Source organism: Leptinotarsa decemlineata, unplaced genomic scaffold, assembly GCF_025532065.1.
Source record: "Leptinotarsa decemlineata unplaced genomic scaffold, Ldec_3_MD MMD2_tig00078422_RagTag_RagTag, whole genome shotgun sequence".
Lineage (NCBI taxonomy): Eukaryota > Metazoa > Arthropoda > Insecta > Coleoptera > Chrysomelidae > Leptinotarsa > Leptinotarsa decemlineata.
In genome coordinates, this window is record NW_027412747.1 from 9,805,687 (window position 1) to 9,829,919 (window position 24,233).

General features: G+C 34.0%; 1 protein-coding gene across 2 annotated transcripts; it reads right to left on the bottom strand.

Moving 5' to 3' along the window:
- Positions 1-27: 27 nt before the first annotated feature.
- Positions 28-16,648, bottom strand: LOC111503334 (uncharacterized). Of its 2 annotated transcripts, none has more exons than XM_074186167.1 (6): positions 16,539-16,648; positions 16,108-16,461; positions 10,629-10,786; positions 8,302-8,495; positions 7,985-8,212; positions 28-5,018 (listed from the first exon to the last, which is right to left on the bottom strand). In XM_074186167.1, the coding sequence occupies exons 2-6, from the start codon at positions 16,392-16,394 to the stop codon at positions 4,584-4,586; spliced, it is 1,302 nt and encodes a 433-aa protein (XP_074042268.1). In that variant the 5' UTR covers positions 16,395-16,461; positions 16,539-16,648; the 3' UTR covers positions 28-4,583. The 2 variants fall into 2 exon arrangements, with proteins under 2 accessions (XP_074042268.1, XP_074042269.1); XM_074186168.1 differs by having other exon boundaries at positions 16,532-16,564.
- Positions 16,649-24,233: the final 7,585 nt, after the last annotated feature.

Genomic DNA, 24,233 nt, shown 5'->3' on the forward strand with positions numbered 1-24,233 from the left:
TAAAAGTGCAATAAAAAATAAATAATCTGTAGTAAAAAAGTTTACTATTATCAATTCTCTTACAATCTAAAGGACAATGAAATAATTGCAAAAAAAATACATAATTATGCATAGCATGAATATCATCACATTTGAAAAATTGTAACTAGTCAATTTCGATATCAATTTGTTCATATACACAGGTGTAAAAACCATCCATGTTAATGACAAATTAATAATATGAAATATTACAAAATTCCAGTTCAACAAATCTCTCAACCGTTATTTTCCTAGACTCTTTCTTCCTAATAAATAACATAATAAAAAAAATAAAAACCATATTATATACAAAAAACACACATTATATACAAAAATTAAAATAACTAGGTAATAATCTTTAAAAAAAGTACATCTAAAAACCGATATTCTTAAATACTACAGAAAGAAAGTAAGTAAAATTACCCATTCCACGTTTGCAAATATTATTTATCCTTAATTTACACTTCAATCGATTCGGTTATTCAAAATCACATTTCCATAAATCCAATAATAATTATCTACAGCAGTGAATCATAGTCACAAGAATATATTCAATATTGAAGAAATATATCATATAGGAACCACACAAAATTTGTTAATATAAATTAAAAATAAATTAGTAAAATGTTAAATATTAAACACAACCTTGTAAGAAATCCAGGTTTTTCTTGGATTTCCAAGTTGGAATAAAAAAATCTCTTATACAAATTCAGACACATTTTAAATTGTTACCAATATATAAATAGTAAATATAAATAGAGAGAATCCTAATTAAAGAAAACAAAATCCGAGCAGGTAGGCCATAAAAGTTTCATTTTCTATTGTGACAAACATCATCAGTGGTATGTGTGTTGACTGCGGGGACGAAGGTTATATCTCGAGATATAATATTCTTCCTCAAAGTCAACGCACATACCACTGATGATGTCTGCCACAGTAGCAGAAGAAACCTTTGGTACTTCATGTTCCATTTCGTACTCTTTAATCGTGACTCCGGCCGTGAAAGATTATGTTCTTATAAATAAAATTATATTCAAAATTACTAATAACACACCATATGGAAGTGTCTATTGAAAAAAAAAAAAACAAAAATATGGTGAAGAAATGATGAAGATACAGTTTTTACTATGACTAAAAATATTTTATAAAATCTCAAGTGAGAATTGAAATTAAAAAAAAAATGGAATGCCATGCTGTTTCTTGCAATTCCATGAAAACTGCACCATTTTACATTTTAAATTTTCATTAAAATTATGGTTTTAAAAGTCAAAACTTTTTGACAATATTAGGTGAGATCAGAAATAAATTTTTAATATGAACATGTATAAAAAGAAGTAAAGTAGAAACTCAATTGTGGATGACCTAATATTAAAAAAAAAATTAGAAAAAGAGAGAAACCATTAAAACAAAAATATATACAGTTCCAATATCACCCACATAGTGAATAAAAATAATTTTATAGAGGAATCTTAGTTTTTGTGGCATTTTCTGAGTATTTTCTTTCGCAGATTGAAATACATCAACTATTTTAGGGATTTTTGACCTTCGTTTATTTTTTCTCTCCTGGCATTATATTTATATGCCAGCCGATGGTGGCTAATTGTTTTCAACTGGTTAGTACCATTTACTAATAGAAAAAATAAATGTTTTATCTGCAAAATTAAAAGGTGTTCTTCGAAGTTGAAGAATATGTTTCAAAGTTTGAGTATGGGAAACTTATTCAAAATCTAGTCTTCTTAATTCGCCTTGACATACCCGAATATGACATAATCAAATCTGGACGAATTTTCTGAAAGTTAGTTTACATGTATACCTTGTTAGTTTAGTATGAAAAATTCATGATAGTGAAAACAATTCAAACGAAAATTTGAGAAACGTTTCCAATTTTAGAAATCCCAATGAAAATTTGTTCGATTGATGACTTATTTATTTTGTAGAAATTCATATTGAATATAGAATATAAAAATAACTCTTTTCTGATTTCCACAAAGTTTTTTGTTACAACCGGTTTTTACTTGAAAATGGTTTAACAAACCAAAGCGGGTCATAAAAAATGAAAACTTATTAGAAATCAAACAAAAGTTATTTTCTTCATCCTATTCCCAATGATGAACATGTCTGATAATTGTCTGAGGTATTTCTCAGAATACACATCGTTTCCACTCCACTATATACCCTTTCAAAAATCCCATTATGATATAAAAAACAAAACCTTTTTGGCTTTTTACTTTCACAAAATATATATTCACCTTTCAAATTATTTGACACCAGAGAAATAATTACAACAGAAACACAAAGCCTTCAAGTGAACTGAAAAAGTAACAAAAATGTTTGTTTGATGGAATATACGAGTTTTCACTTCCAGCAGTATTATTATGAAAGCCCAAGAACTTATTCTGAGCACAGAGATGGACAATACATATAAATTGTGTTCATCCATGTTCCTAAAACCAAACTACATAGCTTGAAGTAATAATACTCTTCCGTTCATTACCCTCCTCATCTTCAAAGTCCCCAATAAATATTATGCCTTCAAAAGAATCCCTTGATGAGAGACATTCCAAAGAGCCAGGTGAAACATGACAACGCAAAAAAAATATTGCCCTTTCTACACCTGTATGAAGATTTCCACTATAAATCTTTTTTTTTTCAGATTATGGAATGTGCAAAAATCCAAAAAGAGTTGACAAAAACTTCAATCAACTTCCTCAAAAAAATGACTTTCATTCAATACATCATTCAGTTTTTGTTTATGGTTTCTTATAGATGTTACCCACTCCATGATCTTCACAAATTGTAAATATCATGAAATGAAACTGGAGGACATAATAAATTATTCAATTGCAGTATTATCAAAGTAACCCGTGTAAAGAAGGTAGATAAAACTTCGTGATTCTCCATATATATCACAAATGGTTTTTTCTTGTTCATTATAAGAGTTATGAACAAAATAAAATGTTAACCCAAAATATCAGTATAACTATTTTCAAGTCAACAAAAAAAACAAAGATTACCTGAAAACTATGAAAGATAAAAGGGATATCTCTTATAGTCAGAATGTTACACTTGAAAAAGAACAATAACTAAAAGAGTACAAAAGCATAAGATAAACTATGGGCTATAATTGATGACCATTTCCTAAATAACCATGTAAAAAATTGAATGGAAAGATCTCAGGGACAGGAAAAACCAATCATTAACCTCCTGTTCAGAATGTTACATAACTTGCACTTGAAAAATATAAATAACTAAAAGAGTACGAAAGCATAAGGTAAACCAGGGGTCTCCAACCTACGGCCCGCGAACAGTTTTTTTTCCGGCCCGCGGAAAATTAGCATACTGAAAAGTTATTTTCATCGGATAATATAATTTCTTTTAAGCATTTTTACCTTTAAATAAAAATAGAACTTGTCTCTCACTTGTCACTTATGTTCTAAATAGTGTAAAACTGACTGTAAATAAGTAGCGGTCAACCCTTGAGCGATTATAAGTAGTCACGGACTGTATGAGTAAGGGTAGAGAGCTTAGCGCTGTTGTACTTTATCGCAGACATTTTTTTAGCCAACAACAAAGTTATATAAGGAAACATAAAAACTTGAAAAAACTAACGCAATAAACTCTCAAAAACCACCACTGAGCTCTCAATTATATAAATTTCTGGGTGTATGGGGGAGGGGCTTGACTTTCAGCCCAGAAATATTGCTGGCCCGCCTATCCCCCAAAAATTAACAACGTGGCCCTTGAGTAAAAAAGGTTGGAGCCCCCTGAGGTAAACTATGGGCTATAATTGAGGACTATTTCCTGAATAACCATGTAAAAAGTTGAATGGTAAGATTTCAGGGACAGGAAAAACCGGTCATTAACCTCCTGAAGTTGATGATCAATAATTCCAAAAAATAATGTAAAATTGTTAATTAACTCGAAATCCTCCCATAATTTACTTGAAAATCTAACTGGCGTTTTACATTCCACAATAAAAAATCAATATTACTTACTTATTCCCGTTGTTTATTATCGTTCCAGCTATATTTGAGCAATTGAAATTGCTTTAAAAAGTACCAGAATTCAAAAATAAAATAATAGCATTTGACGAGTGTCCAAGTCATTTTTCAATTAATAATTGAGTGTGAAATGAGACTCATCATCACTCAAAAAACAAAAAAATGCTACTTTAAAAACTAAATATCCACCAGAAGTTCACCGTTTTTGAAATATATTCAATAAAATCAGTTTAGGTAAAAACAAGGGGCCAGTCACAACCCTAATAAGAGCTAAAAGTGTATGAAACTGATTTGTTATTTATGAAGCTCAAAGGGAAGATCAACATGTTCCTCAAAAACAGGTTTAGGTCATTTACTTGAAGAACAAAACAGAGAGCCTTTTCCAGGAAATCAATTCCTCAATTTCAGATCAACTATACGAAAACAAAGAAAAATTACTCATATCATTTTTTCTGCCCCTTCACTGTCAAATCCAACCCCTCAGCAAAACAGCAGCCCCCGAAATTATCGCAAGACTGCTTCGCTTCCTTCTTCATGCTCACCCATACGGAGCCCAATCATCTTCTAACTATAGTCATTCTCGAACCTATCATCATGCTCCCAACCCTTGGAAGACTTGGAGCCCTTCTTACCGTCTGACCACACTCCCTTTGGCTTATTTGTCCATCCGCTGCTTTCCTTCCATGTAGAATTGGGTTCGTTGCTACCCTTACTCTTATTCAATCTCGCGCCAATGCCTAAAATTGGACGACCATGCTTTCCTGAATTAGGAGGTGCATCCCTAAAATGCGTAGACGAATTTTGAATGGAGGTATCAGATATGAAACCACTGGAGTAGCCAAGAGACGAGTTGTTCATATCTGAAGTAGAAAACTGAGGTAATTGGTCATTGGAGGTTTCTATAGGGCTCGTGACTTGCAGAACATTGACGCTGCTCTGGTAGCTGTCAAGGGTTTTGTTGTTCTGGGTAGTTTGCACGCTCAGAACAGAAGGTGTTCCCTGAAATAATAATGTACGGTTTGAAAATGAAGGTGAAAACAATAATAAACTAGTTTTTGGTGTGTCAAAGGCTTCGACTGCTTTGGTAGTTAGCCTCGTGTTCTGGTTAGGCAATGTTAACAACTCCCCAAACAACCTAGGGAGCATAATGGCTATTTTCAGTCAGTCAGCCATGTAACATTGCAGAATCATCCCAACTTCAACAAGATAAGTTCTCGAGAGAAATATCTGATCGAAGTTGGGTTCGAACTTATGACCTTTCGATCGTAAATCGGACGGTACCGCTGTCATATTAAAAAAAAATTGTTAAGAGTTTTAGGTATTTTTAGAAAAAATAATTTTGATGAAATTTCTGACTCTAGTCAGCACATAGTATCTTCAGAAAAGAGTTCATGACACATTTCATTTGACACAATACCTTCTTTTCTTCAACACTAGTCATTCTTAAATAGTTGTAAAAAAAGTTTACTTACATTACAAGAAAATCATAAACAACAGTACTGTCATAAAAAGAATTTGTTGATTATATATTAGAGGTTTTATGATGAAGAATAATACCACAAATGTCAACTTATCATTCACATAAAACAAAACACAACTAATTATACAAAAAAGTATTCAACATATAGAGACTTAATAAAAAAAAGTATTCAAGAAAGTGTTTACTATACCTAGACCCACAAAAGAAATATACAGACGTTCTTTCTCTTACATTGTAGCAATTTGTATCAACAATATTTTCAAAGTAAACAGTAAATTTTTAGAATAATCGCCAACAGCATTTCGTTTTGAATTTAAACAATATTCATTTAATTCCCAGTGGTGAAGTCATGACTACATTACAAATATTGCTTTCTCTCTTTCCTCTCATTTTTTCCCTCATCTATTTCCCTTCCATTTTTATCGCTCCTTGGAAAACATTTCAAACATGTTGACATCAAATTAGTCATTACGCTGTGAAATCCTCTTTCTTTATCTCTTCAGGTCGTGATGGAAAAATAGAAGCAGTATTTGCTGCTATCTGAATCAATGTGCCGTTTTCTCACTGCTGTCTCACCCTGATATATGTGTCAAAAAAATTTTCTTTTTTTTTTGTTAATCATATCTTCATTATAAGACATTTTTAACTGTAATACGTGGTGGGAAATAAAACTATTATCATTATTAAATTTTAATAGACCACTTTGGGTAATGATTTCGTTCGGAGCACAAGTATTTTTTTCTATGTTGGCTACTCTATGTACGTCATTAGTATCAGTTCTCACATGTAGATAATGTGTATATTGTCTATTTGAAAATCGTTTTTATTTTATTCATTTTATCCGCTACACGATAAAGATTTTATTCAGAACCCTAATAGTTTTTTAAGTTGGCAACTCTGTGTATTTATCGTGTCAGTTGTCATACGAAGCTTATGTTTTCAAGGGCGGCACATCCAAGGAGACGGCAAATCGAGTGATTCATCACCTAATGACGTAATATTCAAAAGCATTGCATGAAAAAGTCCCGACCGGCGGGCGCGCAATCTAAGCTTCAACATCGCCATCTACTGGCATCTGTTAAGACTAAGATGCAATGAAACGGTCGCCTGTCAGCAGGTGGAACCTCTCGCCCCCCGCTTGGAGGCGCCGCAAATTCGGTACAAGTATACATAGTCGTAACCTATGACAGGTGACAGGCAGGGGGAATCCCCTCTGAGCTCGTTTCTCAGTTGGTAGGTTGTAGGTACTTGTACTCAATTATGTTGTTAACAGTTCTTCGGAGGTGGTTCTAGGAATAATTATTGATATTTAAACTTTGATAGTGTTGATTATAATCAAATGTATCATCTGTCAGTGCAAAACAGTAGTGCAAAGGAATCGTAATCATGGCAAGTACTTACCTTGCATTTATTTATTGTACGACTCATCAAAAATAAATAAGGTACACTGGGGTTTGACCGCCATAAAAAATCTGAAGTTGACTTTACAATAAATTTCTAGTATGAATAAAATAAGTAGGATAATAAAATAAAGATAATAATATACTATGTTGCTTTAGGTAGAAAACAAGTGTGCTATATTGTCATTTACTATGGTGGAAGAGGAAAAACAAACGATAGTTCTCATCAGAGGTATTCCGGGAAAGAATGATAAACATCACCTGAAGATATTGATATAATTTGACTCTGATATAAGTATAACTGGAAGACCTAATATTGAGCCAACTCAGCATATGAAGTCGTAGGGCGACATACTTGGTATTGCGCGCCAGCGGTCAAACAGCTAGCGGCGGGCCTAGACCTCAGATTCATGAACGTGAATAACTACACTTTATAAGTGACAAACTTAAACAGGTTACTGTTCAATTTATACTGGGAAATTCATTTCTACCTAGATTATTTGTGACTTCAAAATTATTTTTATCTCTTGACTTACTGAAGACAGACAACAATCTTCAACTATTATAAAATAAAGATAGTAATAATTAATCTGAATGTACATAGTATCTTTCCTTCATTGACACACAAACTTCTTTCATTTCCTAGTATTCTGAAGCTGTTTCAAATATTTTCTGAAAATTTCATCAAAATTGGAGAATTGAATAGAACTGGCCGATACTTGATGAAAATCCATATTGAAAAATCAATTATACAGTTTATTGTATGATTTTCACTATAAGGGTTTTACAAAAAACCGCGACACGTGTTTCGCTATACAATAGCTTCTTCGTGCTTGAAGAAGCGATTTTTTGTAAAACCCTTATAGTGAAAATCATACAATCATACAAGCATGAAGACGCTATTGTATAGCGAAACACGTGTCGCGGTTTTTTGTAAAACCCTTATAGTGAAAATCATACAATAAACTGTATTGATTAGTTTTTTAAAATTGGAGAAGGCATTACACTATTCACCCCTTCCTCGAAGCAGATTTGATTACTCTTTCAAACTTAATGCACTGTATATCCTGCATGCTAATTCTTACCTGTATGTTGGCCATAAAAGCTTCTCCCACATTTTCCTGGTAAAATGTATACAATTCTGAGGAAAGCAGTCCAAACCTGTTACTGGAACCATCTAAACACAGCAGCAACCATATCTTACTCTCTTTTGTTAATTCATTGTTTGAAATGAGCATAAGTCTTATGTCATTCATAAGCTTATTGTATTGTTCCAAGCATTCCTTTTTTATGGAAGTACCATTCATGAAAAGCTAAAAATGTTAACAAACATTATAAAGCACAACTTCACCTCATTTGACAACCACAACATATGGACATTTCATAAATCAAATTGCTTTACCTGTGTTGTTAATAGTTGTAAGTCTTGGGGTTGACCACTTTCCAGAAGCAATTGGAGATTTTCCACCAATGGAGCTACTAAGAATGGGAAAGGATCACCATTTGCCATCCGACCTTTGTTATAGAAATCTCCTAACATCCGTACACAATTTCGAAAACCTACTGAATTTGTTTTTTTATGTAGAATGTCAGTGCCTGAAAATCAATAAAGTTATTAGATAATTGTGCAGGAACTATTCACAGCGACTAATTATAATTCATTCACATAATTCTCTATGTAACAAATTCAAATTAAACAGTAAAATGACTTCTTGTATATTTTTCAACTAGCGAAAAATGTGTTCATTCCAAATCATAAAAATGGAGTTTTCCTACTTTCGCCTTCAACTTGCATCCTGAATCATTCTAGCAAGTAATGACCATTTGTTGCGAGTTGAATAGTATACTTTTTCTTTGACTAAAATCAGGAAAATTTCAAAATAAAACTAATTTTTAGAAGATATCCCAAATAAGGGTGATATCATTAAATTTCATAATAAGAAACAAACATACTGCTGCAAATCATGCGCTAAAGAACATAACGCCGGCCACCACAGGTAGCCGTAAACCAACTGTGACTTGGTCAAGGCCGCGTGCAGCCTCGATTATGCTAGTCTTCGCATTGGCTTCGATGGAATTCTGAGGAATTTTCTACGGCCTTAGATTGCCAAATATAAACACGATCCACTCACCTGTGGAGACAGTCAAGTACAAGTGACAGAGCGGTACATGAAACAATCTAATAAGGCGATAGGCATTTGAATAATAGTTTAAGTCAAAGTCAGCAGCACTCCTTGACCTCCATGAGTTGAACACTCTGGCCAGATGGCGGTGGGTGCTTGTTAGTTTTTTTCCACCAATAAGTGTTAGCCCATCTGGGCCTGGAGCAGCAAAATTCTTGGAACCCACAAGAGCTCTTCGAATGTCATCCGAGGTTATCGGGTTGCGCAGTTCATTGAGCTCAGGCTGTTGAAAGCTTCGAACTGTGCTAGGGCTAGAGTGTCTAACTTGAGTGGCTACAGGTGATCATAGATATCCTCCCAGAAGGATTCCACATGATCAGCGGTTGGCGGATTATCCATAACACGAGGAGGCTTTTGGAATAAGCGAGAAGGTTTCTCGCGGAACCTAAGATTTCTCGCGGAACCTAAGGTTTTCCGCGATACTTCTCGCTCGCCTCACAAGTGACTTCTTAGCAGCCACTAGCATTCGTACACTATCAAGGCAGTGCTGTTTGGTGGTCAGCAGCACGCCTTGACTTAAAGATGGATACGTCATAGTTTGACGGCTATTCGCCGCACTGTGGGCGCGTGAAAGGCCTGTTGGCCGCCCTGTAATCCATCACACATTGGATACGAAACGCGTGTTGTCTCGCCGACGTGATCTTAGCCTCCATTTTGTGTACACGCCGTTCAATCTTCCGAATCGCAAGGCCGGGATTTCGTCCTTCCGCTTCGGAAAGCGATTGGACGACGCTATACTATTATTATTAACTGTTTCAATAAAATTTGGTAATTGTTATAAATAACTACCTTTAAATATAAGAAGTTCATTGAATATTTAATTTGTATTTCTTGGGTCACATTGGGTGACAATGTACATGGTGCTATTCAGTTAATCATGGGATAAAAAATTAGAAATTAGAATTTGAAAAATTTCGTTTCATAATTTTTAATTAAAAACTGAGAAACAATCTTCTGTTTCACACGCCAAGTTGTATGACATTATTTTCATTGATTACGCCATTGAATTTGGAGAAAATGGCATGTATAACCCGTTTTCAAAGAAAATGTTCACTTGTGTTACATTTTTGGAAAGAGAAATGTATAATCCATCAAATAGCCAAAAAAAGATTACAGGGTTTCTTCAAAATTCTTGACATCAGTTAATTTTCAGTAAAGTCAAAGTAAATTTTCAATTTTTTTTTTCATTAGAAATGTTGACTCCAAAGAGCTATACATTCATCCTGAATGTCAAATTTCTTGACCCAAAAACAACTGAATGGTGCCGTATAAAATAATTTTATTGTCGCCCTGTATACCTTCCATTGGAAATAGAAGTGAAGCTTCATCAGTGGTGCTTGGCTGAACCACAAATGCATTGCTGGACTCAACTGTCTTAAAAGGATGAGCCTGAGTAAGTGAGGTTGATGATATCTTTCCTTATGAAGAGGCCATCTATGGGATCGACAGAGAACTCAATTCACTCTGTATCAATCAATGGTTTTCAATATCTCAAAAATATCAATAGTCGTGATTTGTTTGTTTCAATACTATATATAATACTCACCATCAACATATTGTTGTAGTTTTGCTAGAAAAAGTAACCGAATATTTTTATTCTGAACTTCTTGAGATAGAAATGATCTCGATGATATCATGTAAACTAATTTGGAGGCCAGATCTTCATCCCTCAAGCAATTTTGGTAAATAGATTCAAAACTTTTCCTGAAAAAAAATTAAAGGTGAATAAAAATATTAATGGTTATTAATTTTGTGTTATTTATAATTATTTTACTAATTTAAATATATTTTCAGTGATAACAACCCAAAAACAATGATAATCATGAGGTTATTGTGATTATTTTATTTGCTGTTTCCGGATTTATCCAGTCCCATTATAACTGTAACGTCCATTTGACTGTGTCGATATCCTCGTGGCTAGCCTTTATATATAGTAATCGAATGCGCCAGAAAATTTCGCCGAAATTCCGTTGAAATCAGTAGCATTATTCTGGCTGCTTCTAGAGCTGCAGGAAACATTGTGCATTTGCACTCTCTTAGCTACGTCACGTTTAGTTAATGGTTACCAGTGGCGGCCGGCGTTATTTTCTTTCGGGCATGATTTACAACAATACTATCGCATATATCATGTCTATATTTGTTAAGATTATGGAAATTTTGATAACTAAATACTAGTATCTATTCTTCTTCTGTTTTCTGCAATCGTCATGAAATCGCCATAAAAAATTCATGCACCGAATATGGTTCCATGTTACACAACAAATCGAAAACTAGATTCTTAAAAGTATGCCGTCTGCCTTCTTCTCTGTAAATGATTGTATAATTTGATGGCCATATAGCGTGGACCTCTTTCTGTATTTCTTAATCTATGTGCAGAAAGAATGGGGTTCGAGTTATTCCTAGTAAAGTACTCATGAATGTTTTTATGAATGATTAATTTTTATTTATTATTATAAACGAAGTGTGCTTGCCAAAACGAATTTTTTTTATATGTAACTGATCTAAGGCATGTGAAATATCGTTGACTTCAGAATTATCGTCATCAATTTTGGCTTTAGTTGTAACTGCGTTGGACTCAGGGATGTACATCATTATGTTCCTGGATCTCCTTTCGCGTTTTTCCAGTTCATGAACCACTGAATCGAAATCATTTTGTTGAGCTGGAGATGCTTTAGCATGCTCGAGTGTAGTGAGTTTGCTCATTCATCTTTTGTTCAAGAGTTACAATTTGTTTTTTCATAATTGGCAATAATCTAAGCAAGCCTTTTTTAGCAGTTGTTGCAAAAATACTTCAATACTCTTTTATTTTGGAGCTGCATACATCTTATTTCAGAAGATGTAAGCTCAGCACATGTAAAGTGCATTCTTTGTATCACACTTGAAGCATTGCATGGTTCCTTGGTGTCAAAAGCATATCACTTTTGACTATTTCTCCTGGCCTATTCTTTTTTGGGTCCTTTGTTTTATACAAATGAAAAGGACAACGAGATAGGAGTTCTCTCCAAGACAAGAAAACACTTTATACTGAACGAATTGCAGTGAAATAGTTTGAAAAGGAGTTTTCGGAGTTGGTATTTTCGAAATTAATGTGATGAAAGGATCCACAGATTCACCACCAATCTTATATCCAAATAATAAACTTTTCAACTGCAGAACGTCAGCTAATATTTCAGTTTTAAACAGAATAAGAAAGCCACGTGTATTTACTGTACACACAAATATTGCGATTCTAGATCCAATACCTCAAACATAATATATTGTAAATTGATGGATGTAGCCGTTACTATGTTGTAGGAGATCATGATGAAAAGAGAAATGAAAATTTCTATTTTTTTTACCACTTTTATTTGTTAGTTAGTTACAAATAAAAATGGTAAAAAACATAGAAATTTTCATTTCTCTTTTCATAATATATTGTAATGCTTATACTTGACAAAATAGTTAGGTCAATGGAATATATTCACTTATGTAAAAGGAATGTCAATGGTTTTTCGAGATTGAAAAATGTCTGAATAAAAACACGTATTCACAACTGCTGCGGCGGTACAACTTCTCCTGCAATAGTTGTGTGACGAATGATTTATGGTTCAGTCAAATTGAGAATAAAATTTGACTCTCACCTACTTTTCCTGGAATGCCAGCCCCAATAGTAACAGCAGATTGTCGATATAGTATGGTATCACTGGGCGGTAATGGGTTAAGTATACCAGGAGTATACCGAATAACATGTAGTCAATTTGAAAATGTTTATGTTTCTTGGTGGTTGTTAGAAATTGAAAATTTCCAGGAGAGCAAATAACATAAAAGTGAATAAAATGGTAAAATCATTAATATAAATTCTAGAAATAATTGGACCGAAATATTCGTTGCAGACGAATCATGCCCAAAAACTTGCAGACCACAGCTGATAAACCTAGAGCAGCAGATAACCTGCTAAAAACTAGAATACACACCATGATCAATTGAGATATGATTTTTTTGGGTTATTTTCGTTACAGGCCATTGGGCTTGAAGAAATTATCATTATTATTAACCCTAGATCGCTACATCTTTATAAGCATCGACATAAGGGTCATTTTCGTAATACGGAAAGAATATTCACATAAACTATTTTTTGCACAGTGTACATTTCTTATTCTACATTCGGTTGAGGTGTGTTGTTTAAGCTTCATTTCGATCCATATATTGATAAATATTGTGACGAATATTGAGATATTATTCTTGGTGAGTTTTTTGATATTGGGTGGAGTCTGGAAGACATTGTTTCAAAAAAATCTTATGTTTTTTGTGATGTTTTTCAGATATGATACAAAACGGTTCACATTACAATATCGGTACATAAACAAAAATGAGCCGCAAAACTTCCTGAGTGGTGTGCTGATCATATTTGGGATAGTGAAGATGGTTTAGATGATGATGCATCAGATTTGGAGGAGACTGATGTGAATAATATAGAAGATATTGACATTCAAAATATTCCTATAATTTTTGAAGATGGGATTACATACAGTGAAGATGATGGATTAACAGAAGAGAGGATAATGGGAAATAATTCCACTGGTCCTGTTTTGGAAGAAAGACACACACTGGAAGCAGAAGATTCGGACGATGAAACTTTAGCGGATATAGCTAGAAAAGCGGCACAAAACAAAACTGTAATAAAAAATGACAAAAAAAATAAGAATATAATTTGGAAGAAAAATCTAGTGTTGGAGGAAATTGCAAAAACTTTCAGAGGAAACGATGAATTACCTCAAGACATTATGGCTCTCAGTACCCCATACTCCTATTCAAATGCTTTTTTACTGATCAAATAATAGCGGACGTTGTAGACCAGTCAAATCTATTCTCGCTGCAGAAAGATCCCAATAGGCCAGCTAATATTACTGCACAAGAATCACATAGATACTTGGGCATTTGTATTTATATGTCGATAGTTCACATGCCTAATATCAGATCCTATTACAGCTCAAATTCAGGTTTCACTCCGATAAAGGAAGGGATGAGCGAAAAGAGATTCGAAAAAGTAAGACATTATTTACATTTCAAACATAACAGTAATATGTTACCAAGAGACGAACTAATCACGATAAACTGCATAAACTGAGATCTATAATCACCAATATTCTAGCACGATATCCGACTGTTCCACTCGAAAATCATTTATCTATTGATGAACAAATGTGTGCCGTTAAGGGCAGACATAGCTTGAAACAATATATGCCTGCCAAACCCTACAAATGGTGAATCAAATTATTCATTCTTGCTGGTGTGTCAGGATTTTCCAACTTCGAAATTTATACTGGAAAGGGCAATGAAAGTGAAGCTTTGACAGATGCTGAAGAAAATATAGAAGTCACTAGTAACCTACTTCGAAAATTGTGTAGAATTATCCTAGTGAACCAAAGCTACATAGTTTATTTTGACAATTTTCATAAGAGTCTGCCCTTAATTACTTCTCTGGCTAACAGAGGAATACTTTCTCTGGGTACAGTACGGAGAACTAGAATACCAAATTGTAAGTTGCCACCAGAGAAAGACGTGAATGAGTGGCAACAAGGTAGTTTCTGGAATACACATGATGGTGTTGATATTTCGTGTGACTGCTGGAAACACAATAAAACAGTTTGCTTACTCTCCTCCTATATGGGAGAAATACCTAAAACTACTCTGATAAAATTTGATAGGAAGCAAAAGAAAAAGATTGATGTGGACAGCACAAACACCATCATATATAATCGCCACATGGGATGTGTCAACTTGATTAATAGTCTCATTGGACGATATAAAATCAAAATCCGTTCGAAAAAATGGTATATCAGGCTATTTTACCATTTGCTGGAGCAACTAATTGTAAATTTCTGGTTTCTGTATTACAGAACAAAAAGCATCATTCCACTACCACAGCTTATATACCACCAAAGGATGTGAGGCTTGATTCAACTGGTCATTGCAAGTCCATTACCTTCATCAAATTTCAAAAATGTGGCTTGAATTTGTGTTTGAATAAAAACAATAATTGTTTTATGAAATTTCATGCAACTTGATTTTTTTCACCACAAACCACTTTGTAACTCATAAATATGATAGAACAATTTTTTTCCATAAATAAATATGTTTTAGATGATTTGAATTTTTTTACTATTTTTCCCTGATTATTATCGATGATTTCTATCTGAAAATATGTTTTTACTTTAAAATAAAAAATCTCGCAATGTAGGGTTGAGTAACTTCCAATTCATATTCACATGAAAACATTCAAGAAAATATATCCTAATATTTTCTAGAATGAAATTTTTTTTATTATCCAATAATATTGTTCATGATATATTTGGCCAGGTCGGTAGCCAGACGGTTCAACGTGAGTGCCTTGTTCACTCACTCGAATTGACTGCCGTGTTGGTCGGTGGTTCAAGCCCCAGTCTGAACGATCGATTTTCACTTGTTATCGTCTAACTCGTGTTAGGAATCACACGTTAAAAGGTAAGACCTCGGTAATCCTTAGCTCACACAAGTTTTGACTTCTGATGATTGTCGTTCATAGGGGTGCGACAGCTGGTTAACGGAAAAACAGATTTCAAACAGATTTAATACAGGCCATATCTTCCATCAAGTGGTAACGTTACTATATTCTAAACCTCAACTGGATGTGATTTTTTGAACTGGATGTAAGTTCATGCAAGATATTATATCTTTCGAACCAATTGAGATAGATTCATGCTTCAAAATCCAAAAGGGAATTCACCTAACGAATTGATTAAAAAATTAAATCTACTGGAATGCTGGTAAAATACACAGGAGATTTTGAAAATACCATAAAAAAAACATCTACCTATACACCCACACCACTAACATATATGGGACACTCTAAGCTGTGTCACGATATGCCAACGAATAATTTTAATAAAAAAATGCAATTGGAATCCTATGTTGAGAGTCATGGAGTTTTGGAAACTATCTAAATATTTGTTGCGCCCGTTTTTAGGAACCTCAGGGTATATTTCAAAACATAAATCTTTACTTACTCCACGTCGTCGCTGGTGAGGCAAACTGCTTTCCACTGCTCTAGTAGGTGTCTTATTTTCTGGTTGAATTTTATACCATCATCATCGATATTCAATTTCTTCACTATGTTGACGAGGTCATTGTATTCTTGAGCATCCACAAACAGATTTTCATCATTCGTGGATTGAATAACGTGATTAGATAGGTTTCCAACAGGAACTACCGGGTTTGACATGTTGCTCGAGGAGGAATTATTTTTATTCAGATTCAACCATCCTCGTCCTCTACCACCGCTGTTCTTAGACATTTTTATTTCCGGACTTTCAGTAAGTACTATGAATGAAATTCGATATATTGGAAGAAAAATGATCTGTCTATAAACAAAAACAAATAGTAATAACTGTGATTACCGATAACTTCAATGTAAATATATTTTAACCTCACTTTATACCTTGTCTTATCGCTTGTCTGCCTGGCCTGTAGCCTACCTACTCATACTCATCCTACTTTCTACTCTCCCACTCCACCATATCAGTCCTACCTCCCACTTGTGAAGACAGAAGAGTAAACAATCACAAGGCAGTGTTGCCAACTGGATGAACCAATCAGTTCGCGCATGCACCTCATCCAAAATTAAATACCACAGAACTTATATTTTGTAGTTGGTATAGTGGTCAGATACCATAAAACTGAACTGTAACTATTGCCAGGAATCAGGATAATGCTAATTTTCAACCGCGCAACTTAGTAGATAGTACCTAATTTTCTAAATTTACAGCAGTTGATTTTTGAAAGTTGTGGTTTCGACCAAACATTTCTTAGCTTGAAATGATGATTTTAAAAAGTAAAACAAAATATCAATTTTTTTACGTACGTATAGTCACACTGAGTTCTTAAACGATCATTCGCGACCGGTCTAATCCATCCTTGCAAGTTGGAGTCAGACAACTAATGTTGAAGAAGTTTGATTCCGAGACTTTTTGTATTTTTTTATACATGTCCCGTTTCTGTCAATTATAACTGCGGTAGCTCTTTCGCTCGAACTACAATCAGATGACCTATTTTCCATTTTCACTATAATTTATTCCATAGAATTAATAATACTCGAGAGAGTCGGGACTTTTAGTTTCAAGATATTGGAGGTTAGATGGTTTATGACATGAATGAAAATATCCAAAAATATTCGTTTTCTCTTTCATCATGGAATGAACGCAGCTACTGAGAGTTTAATGTATTAACTGTGCATTCGATTATACAATTATCACCTGTCAGTTTCGAGTGCTCTCCACTGCCTCTTCTCAAATATTTTTTTCGATATTGATTATTTGTAGAAAATTTCGCTACGTTATGTTCAAATCCGCTACGCCCCTACCGTCAAATAAATTCCGCTGCAGTAACGGAAATCCGTTACGGTAACGGAATTCCGCTACAGTTGGCAACTCTGTCAAAAGGTATGCTAGGGGGCGGCACTATTCATGTAATTTTGTTGACCATTTTCGGCAGCGTTGCCGAAATCGAAGAGGGCGATCGAATTCAGAGAATTCTTGCGTTTAACAGTTTTCAAACAAGTATCAAAGCAGCTTTACCGCTGAATGTGGTAGAGGATGAGACGGTGACGGTAATCGCTGAATCCAACCGCTGTCGCTGGATGAAATGAAAACACTTTACTTTTTTGTTGGCTGCCAGTTGACAGTTCTGTTTTTGTCCATAAAACCCCCTTTGAATTAAATTTGAAAAATAGCATATTGAAGAGTGTAAAGTTTTATCACCGGAAATGTCAAATTCATTTTTCAGGTTTGTTGGCCATGATCACCGACAAATAACGTTATGTCGATGGCCGTGATTCGCAGGTTTTTATGTTGAAATAAGATTCCAAATGAACTCTGCAAATAGCCTTGATATGATTTTATATTTTTCGTTCATGATAGTTATTATACATACTTTCGACTGATAATATCAAAAAGCATACAATTTGGGATAGGTGGCACCCGCCAGTTTTAAAAATAAAATGTGTGTGTACTTACGTATTTTGGTGTGTAGATTACGAATCGAAAAGAATAAATTGATGATTTCCCTAATTTCATGAGTTACAACAAATTAAACTAAAAAACAGGCTTTTAAAGAACATCGAACTGAAAAGTTGAAAATATTTTTTTAACAAGCTTAAAACAATAACGAATGAAAAATACTAGTATTATTGTAAAAAAAGCGTGGGCGCTTTGTGCCATATTTTTTGTATATCAAGCGCCGTCGCTTTTTTCACAATAATACTAGTATTTTTCGTTCCTTATTATTTTAAGCTTATTTAAAAAATTATTTTTAACTTTTTAATTCGATGTTCTTTAAAAACGTGTTTTTTAGTTTTTTCAAACTATATTTATTAGAATATATACACAGTCTGCTGCGAAGATGTCAAAGGCACCTGAACAGACATGACTTCACCTCATATATATATATATATATATATATATATATATATATATATATATCCACAACACTTCCTTGAGCAATTCGAAAGTCACCGGAGCCCTTTCGTTATGGTGGAGAAGGGGAGAGATCTCTAAGGCTCTCAAGAAGCTCAATAATATAGAAGAGATATGACGTTGATCAACGATTTCATCAATAACTACAGTTTATGATAATTGTATATATGCATGTTTTGGAGAGGCGACACAAACACATTTCCAAAAGCGTTGACGAAAATCCGATAATCATGAATTGAACAACGAAAGTTCTAACTTGGTTTTTTGGCACGCCCTTTTCCATGAGTCACAGTCATGAACCCGAAGGTCAGCAAATGCGATCTTTGATGGACCTCAAGCTGTTTGAAAGTTTGCAGATCAACTGCTGAGTTCTCACAAGAAACCAATTAGTCTTCTCACTTAAAACGTGAGAGATGCTCTCCACTATCCTGCCTTTTTGGCGGGATCGTGAGGGTGCCACTTGTTCTTGGGTTTTCCCTATGTTTCCCCTTAGATAAAATGTATATATTATTTGTAAATGAAGAATTTTTATTTTTTGGCTGGTATCTGAAAGTCATAAGTTCAATTCTCATAGATTGCACATATTAATATTTATCATCCAGTCAATTCCTGAACTGTTTTGAATTGAATGAAATAACAAAAGTAGAGAGAGAGAGTGAGATTATCCTGTTCGTTTCCATTATAATATTTCTCTCTCTCTTTTGTTGGACATAGCCTCAGGGCAGGCGCATTTGGCCAGTTCTCCTCCTATTATATGTCACTCATGAAGCAGTATATAGCTTCGTCCGAGAATACAGTTTGCCTTGCACAAGTACAGAATTTTTTCATAAGGTACAAGCAAGGTTATAGGATATGATTTTTTTCAGGAAAGGGATCTTTTTCCCTTTGCTATATTTTAATTGGTTATGTAACATAAATCGTATTATTTCTTTAATAATTTTTGTGTTTAGATTCTTAAGTACCGTAAACATTGGCGGGTTGGCTGTCCTTGTTCATCTTTCACTGCCTGAACCACTGTGCATGCTGTTTTCGGCGAGTGCATTGGCTTGGGATGTGGGGGTTGAGCAAACCGGCCATCGGATGCCTGCTTCCACGTAGCCCCGCTGGATACGGGAATAACAAAATCACTTGTGGTTCTGTTATTCCCTAACTGAATGGCATCCCAACAATGGCTCAATCCTAAGGTGTGTGTATCTGTGCCGAGAGGATGAATGACACTGAGCCTATCAGCTGTCTCTACGGAACCTTCGAGAGACCTTCTTGTCACGGTAATGCGGGGCTCTGCCGTGATTGACCTTCTTTTCCTAGCTACTCGTGGGACTTTAATGGACAGAGTAAACTTAAAAATTCTTTCTGACCTCCCTGTAAATTTAATTCAGGAGCGAGTCTACAGAGGAGATGGATGTCGAGTTTACGACTCCAACTGACCTCCCTGTAAATTTAGTTCAAGAGCGAGAGTTTCTCAACTCCTCAACTCATGATCCAACAACTGAATCTTAAAAAAAAAGGTTTGGTGGTGAAGTGAAGAAATGACTGAGTCGTCTTACCAAGAGCTGGGTACCTTATAAAGCCGCCTTGCACCAAATTCTTGAGCAGCGTACGCAGAATCTATCTCAGGCAGGGGAACAAACCCCCCATGAGCAAGTTAGCAAACGTTTGCGCTCAAGTGATGGTTCACCTAAACCAGAGGCGAAAAAGCCCTACACGGCTGAATCTAAGGCATCGTCAGGTGTAACTGACGTGCAAAAACCCTCATATGAGAAGGTTGTCGTAGGTGTCAAGGTGGGAATCTTGCAACTTGACTATCCGACCACCTCATTAAAAGAGCATATACTTTAGGCCTGCCCCGGTGGAGACCGTATCAAGTCTTTAGAGTTCGATGGAGCCGTACTCTTACCATCTGACCTGAAAGACCACTCACCATACAAACGAATCGGCTTCGTTAAAAAGCTGGGTTTATTTGGCCGAGTGTAAATAGGTGTGAGGCAGAATAAACCCTTGCGGGTTGCGGTGTAGAATCGAATAGACCCACCCACTTTGTACCTAACCTAACCCTAACCGTAAACATTATTACGTTATTAATGAATATATGATACATATTTTGTCCGAGAAGGGGGCATTCTTAGAGAATGTAGTTTATTGTTTTGGGTTGTCCTCATTCACAATTTGGATAATCGTTAGCCCCTATACGAAATAAATGATGTTTGCAACTATGTACAGTGCGCTGTTCTGATTCTGATAATACTCAGTAGGTATGTGTCTTCTGTCCATATTTGATATTTTCATGTACCTACAGCGTTTTTTAGGGTAGTCAGGTTGGCTCTATTTTGCCTTTGTTTTGAAATTCATGTTTCCATTGTCTGTAAAATGATTCATTTATTATTTGTTCAGACAAGTTATGAAGTTTTTTATCTATTTTTATATCCGGTGGAATATAATATCCATGCTATTTTGAAATTTGTTATTTCTTGTACTTATTCTTTGTGTATCTTTCATATTTATAATCAGTATTTGATGATGTATCCGCATTTTTCAATCATTCTATCACGCTTTTTCAATCTGTAAATATTATATTTTCACAAAATTATTTGTGAATATATATTCATATGCTTTCATTTATTGTAATTATTTCCGCGTCGCATATGTTTGTATATTCAATCTTGCTGAAAAAAAAACAGTTCATTATTGGTATGCGTATTCCCATTCCCACCCTATTGTATTCTTCGGCAAATGATAAACTTTTTTTTTGCTCACAACATTTTTTAAGGTTTGTCTGTATCTACTTTTTAATGAATATATATCATAGTCAAAGCTGAAACTTGGTGTTATTTCATTTGCATATTTTTGAAGACTTTGTTTTTTCCAGTAATTGTTTTGGTTTTCATTCATGACATTTAATGTTCCCAAAATATCTATAATAGGTAGTTTGAAATCAATGCGTTTTATTACATAATGTTTTTTGTGTTTTAAGTCGATTTCACCCGCTTCCGCGTTCCTAGGTGTGGATTTCATACAACTTATAATATCATTCAAAGGCACTGTATATACGTTTGTTCTGTTTTTTTATACATGGGTTAAACAATATAGCTCCATATTCTAAATGCGTTTTCACCAGGCCATTGTATGCCATTTTCACTGGTACTGGATTCGCCTTCCAATATGTTCTGCAAAAACATTTTATAACCTTTATTTCTTTTTGCTTTATTTACTATATATTCTATATATTCATCACATTTTCAATTATGTGTTATGCTTGTTCCTAAATATGTAACATCACTTGATAATTTAATTTGAGTCTGCCCTATTTTAATATCCAATTGGTATGCATGTTCTTCCTTGTGCGTGAATAATATGTTGGAAATCATTTTCTTTCATCCATGTTTTTATCATATTTAATATTATGTTCTTTCTATCTACTATTTCTTTTATATTTTTTCCTATAAATATTACCATCAAGCTACATATAAGTTTACTATGTTCAGGTATCATATCAAAGAGTGATTTTATATATATCCTATCCTACTCCTACTTAATATTATAAATGCGAATGTAATTTTGATTGTTACGGTTTCACGCGAAAACTACTCAACCGATCATCATGAAATTGTGTACACATGTTCTTGGAGGCATTAGAAGTAACATAGGAAACTTTTTATAAAAAAAATATGTAAGATAAAAAATTGTTTGTCAAAAAATCTCAAAATCTAGCTACTTTAACGTCATCTAGCATCATCATAATTGCTCACCAGTGAAATATATTTTAACATTTGTTGTTGCAATTCAATAAAGCATATTTTAAATTTCCGAAACGTCATCGTATGTAATAATTTTTAAAAATTGATAATCCCAGCTAAGCATGAAATATAGTTCTCATATTGATTCATTTCTATTATACTGACACCTATTTAATAGCATAAATGATAGCGAAGCCGCGGGTAAAAGCTAGTATAAAATAAAATGGGACTAATTTGAAGTAGTCCTTTTGTATTTGATTGTGGTTCATGTTAATTTCTCTGTTTGTCTATAATATAATTTTGTCTGTTATTTGAAATTCTGTATATTGGGTAAGCGATATTATTTTCAATACCATAGGTATAAGACAATTGTAGAGTTTATGAATATTGACGTTGTCCTTCGCCCCCTTTATATCTGAGAACACTGCTATAACATTGTACGTATTCAAGATTTTATTATTTGTCAAATCAACCCATCATTAAAATATCATTTGGTTCACCAATACGTCACTGAAAATATATTTTATGTAATATGATCGTTATCTGCTTGCTTACTGAGAAAACGGACTAACACGAATGTACCCATCCCCAGACCCAAAACGATTGCTACATAATAATCTTTATCTACAGTTTACGCTCCGAGTTTCAAAAGAAATGCTATAAAGGTCATCAGAGTTCGTCCTAATGGTCCTAATGGGGTTAAACCCGAAACCGGTAATTTAAATAAAATTACCTGGTGGTAATTAGACAAAAGTGTTTTTATTCGAGATCTCAAAATCAACAGAAATAAGTAAATTTAAGAACTCACTTCATTATCACAACTGGATTCAAGTTTATGCCCTCTCAAACGGGTAGTATCAGGGTTTATAATATTGACAAATTATTTAGAGAAAATCATTTTAAAACATATGCGTGGAGTATTAGAGCATTGTTGTTTGATAAATTAATTGGGCTGTTTATCTTCTTTCTTTACCATTTTTGAAAATTACAAAAGTGTGTTCAGTGAATACATGAAAATAAATAAAATATTGTTCAATAATGACAATTTTGTTAAAAGTAGTTTCCTTTTCGCAAGATTCAGTTTATCAGGCAGTATTTCCTATCTCACTTATAATTGAAACTCAAAGTTTACTTAATAAACCAAATTGGACAAGAATTTAATTTGGAGCACATATATTTTGTTATATTGGTTTCTCTCTATATTTGTCATTAGTCATTTCAGTGGATCAAGATTTTTCAACCATCTACCCAAACTAGATCCAATCTATTAAGTTGTTTCAAAAGTTTTGCCATTTTTATGAGTCTAGTGTAGATCGATCACTTCCGGGCTCATCTTTGAGGCTAACATCTCCGGAACGAAATTTCGCACAGCAACGTCGAACAGTGCGTTCATTAACACTTTTTCAAATGCCTGATTGATTTTTTTTCGGGCTTTGTCGACAGCGCTTTGGTTCAATTTGAATTCGTAAAGAAAAATTTGCCAAAAATCACTTAACGACTTCATATAGTAATAAGCTGGCAGAAGACAAAATCTAAAATTTGGAAAAAATGAACAGCATTAATCTATAGAGTACAACATTCTCTATCTATCAGTATATACCACGATGCAGTAAAATGGATATTTATTGAGATATTGAGCTACAAAAACATATGACATTAAAACGAACAAAACTTTGGAAACAACCTAACAGTAACAGAAACAACAGTAAAAACCTTAGGGAATTCAAATTCATTTTGAAGTTTAATCCGCAAGAAAACTGCTTGTATACTGTTTAGGAATTATTTTCATCAAAGTATGAGTGGTATTTGTAAATGTTGTTTTTTTTTAATTGTATGTGACTACATTTCATTGTGCGGAATATTGATAATTGATTTATTTGAAACCGCTTCTCTTGATTATTCCCACGAAATATGTATTTTCTTGTCTTA

What these genes read in the sequence shown, in the direction of transcription:
- LOC111503334 (XM_074186167.1), bottom strand. Translation starts at nt 16,394, where the DNA reads ATGTCTAAGAACAGCGGTGGTAGAGGACGAGGATGGTTGAATCTGAAT. An exon ending in CTCACCAGCGACGACGTGGA is followed by an intron (nt 10,787 to 16,107) that starts GTAAGTAAAGAT and finishes ATTTTTTTTCAG; the next exon opens with GAAAAGTTTTGAATCTATTT. An exon ending in ACTACAACAATATGTTGATG is followed by an intron (nt 8,496 to 10,628) that starts GTGAGTATTATA and finishes ATTGATTTTCAG; the next exon opens with GCACTGACATTCTACATAAA.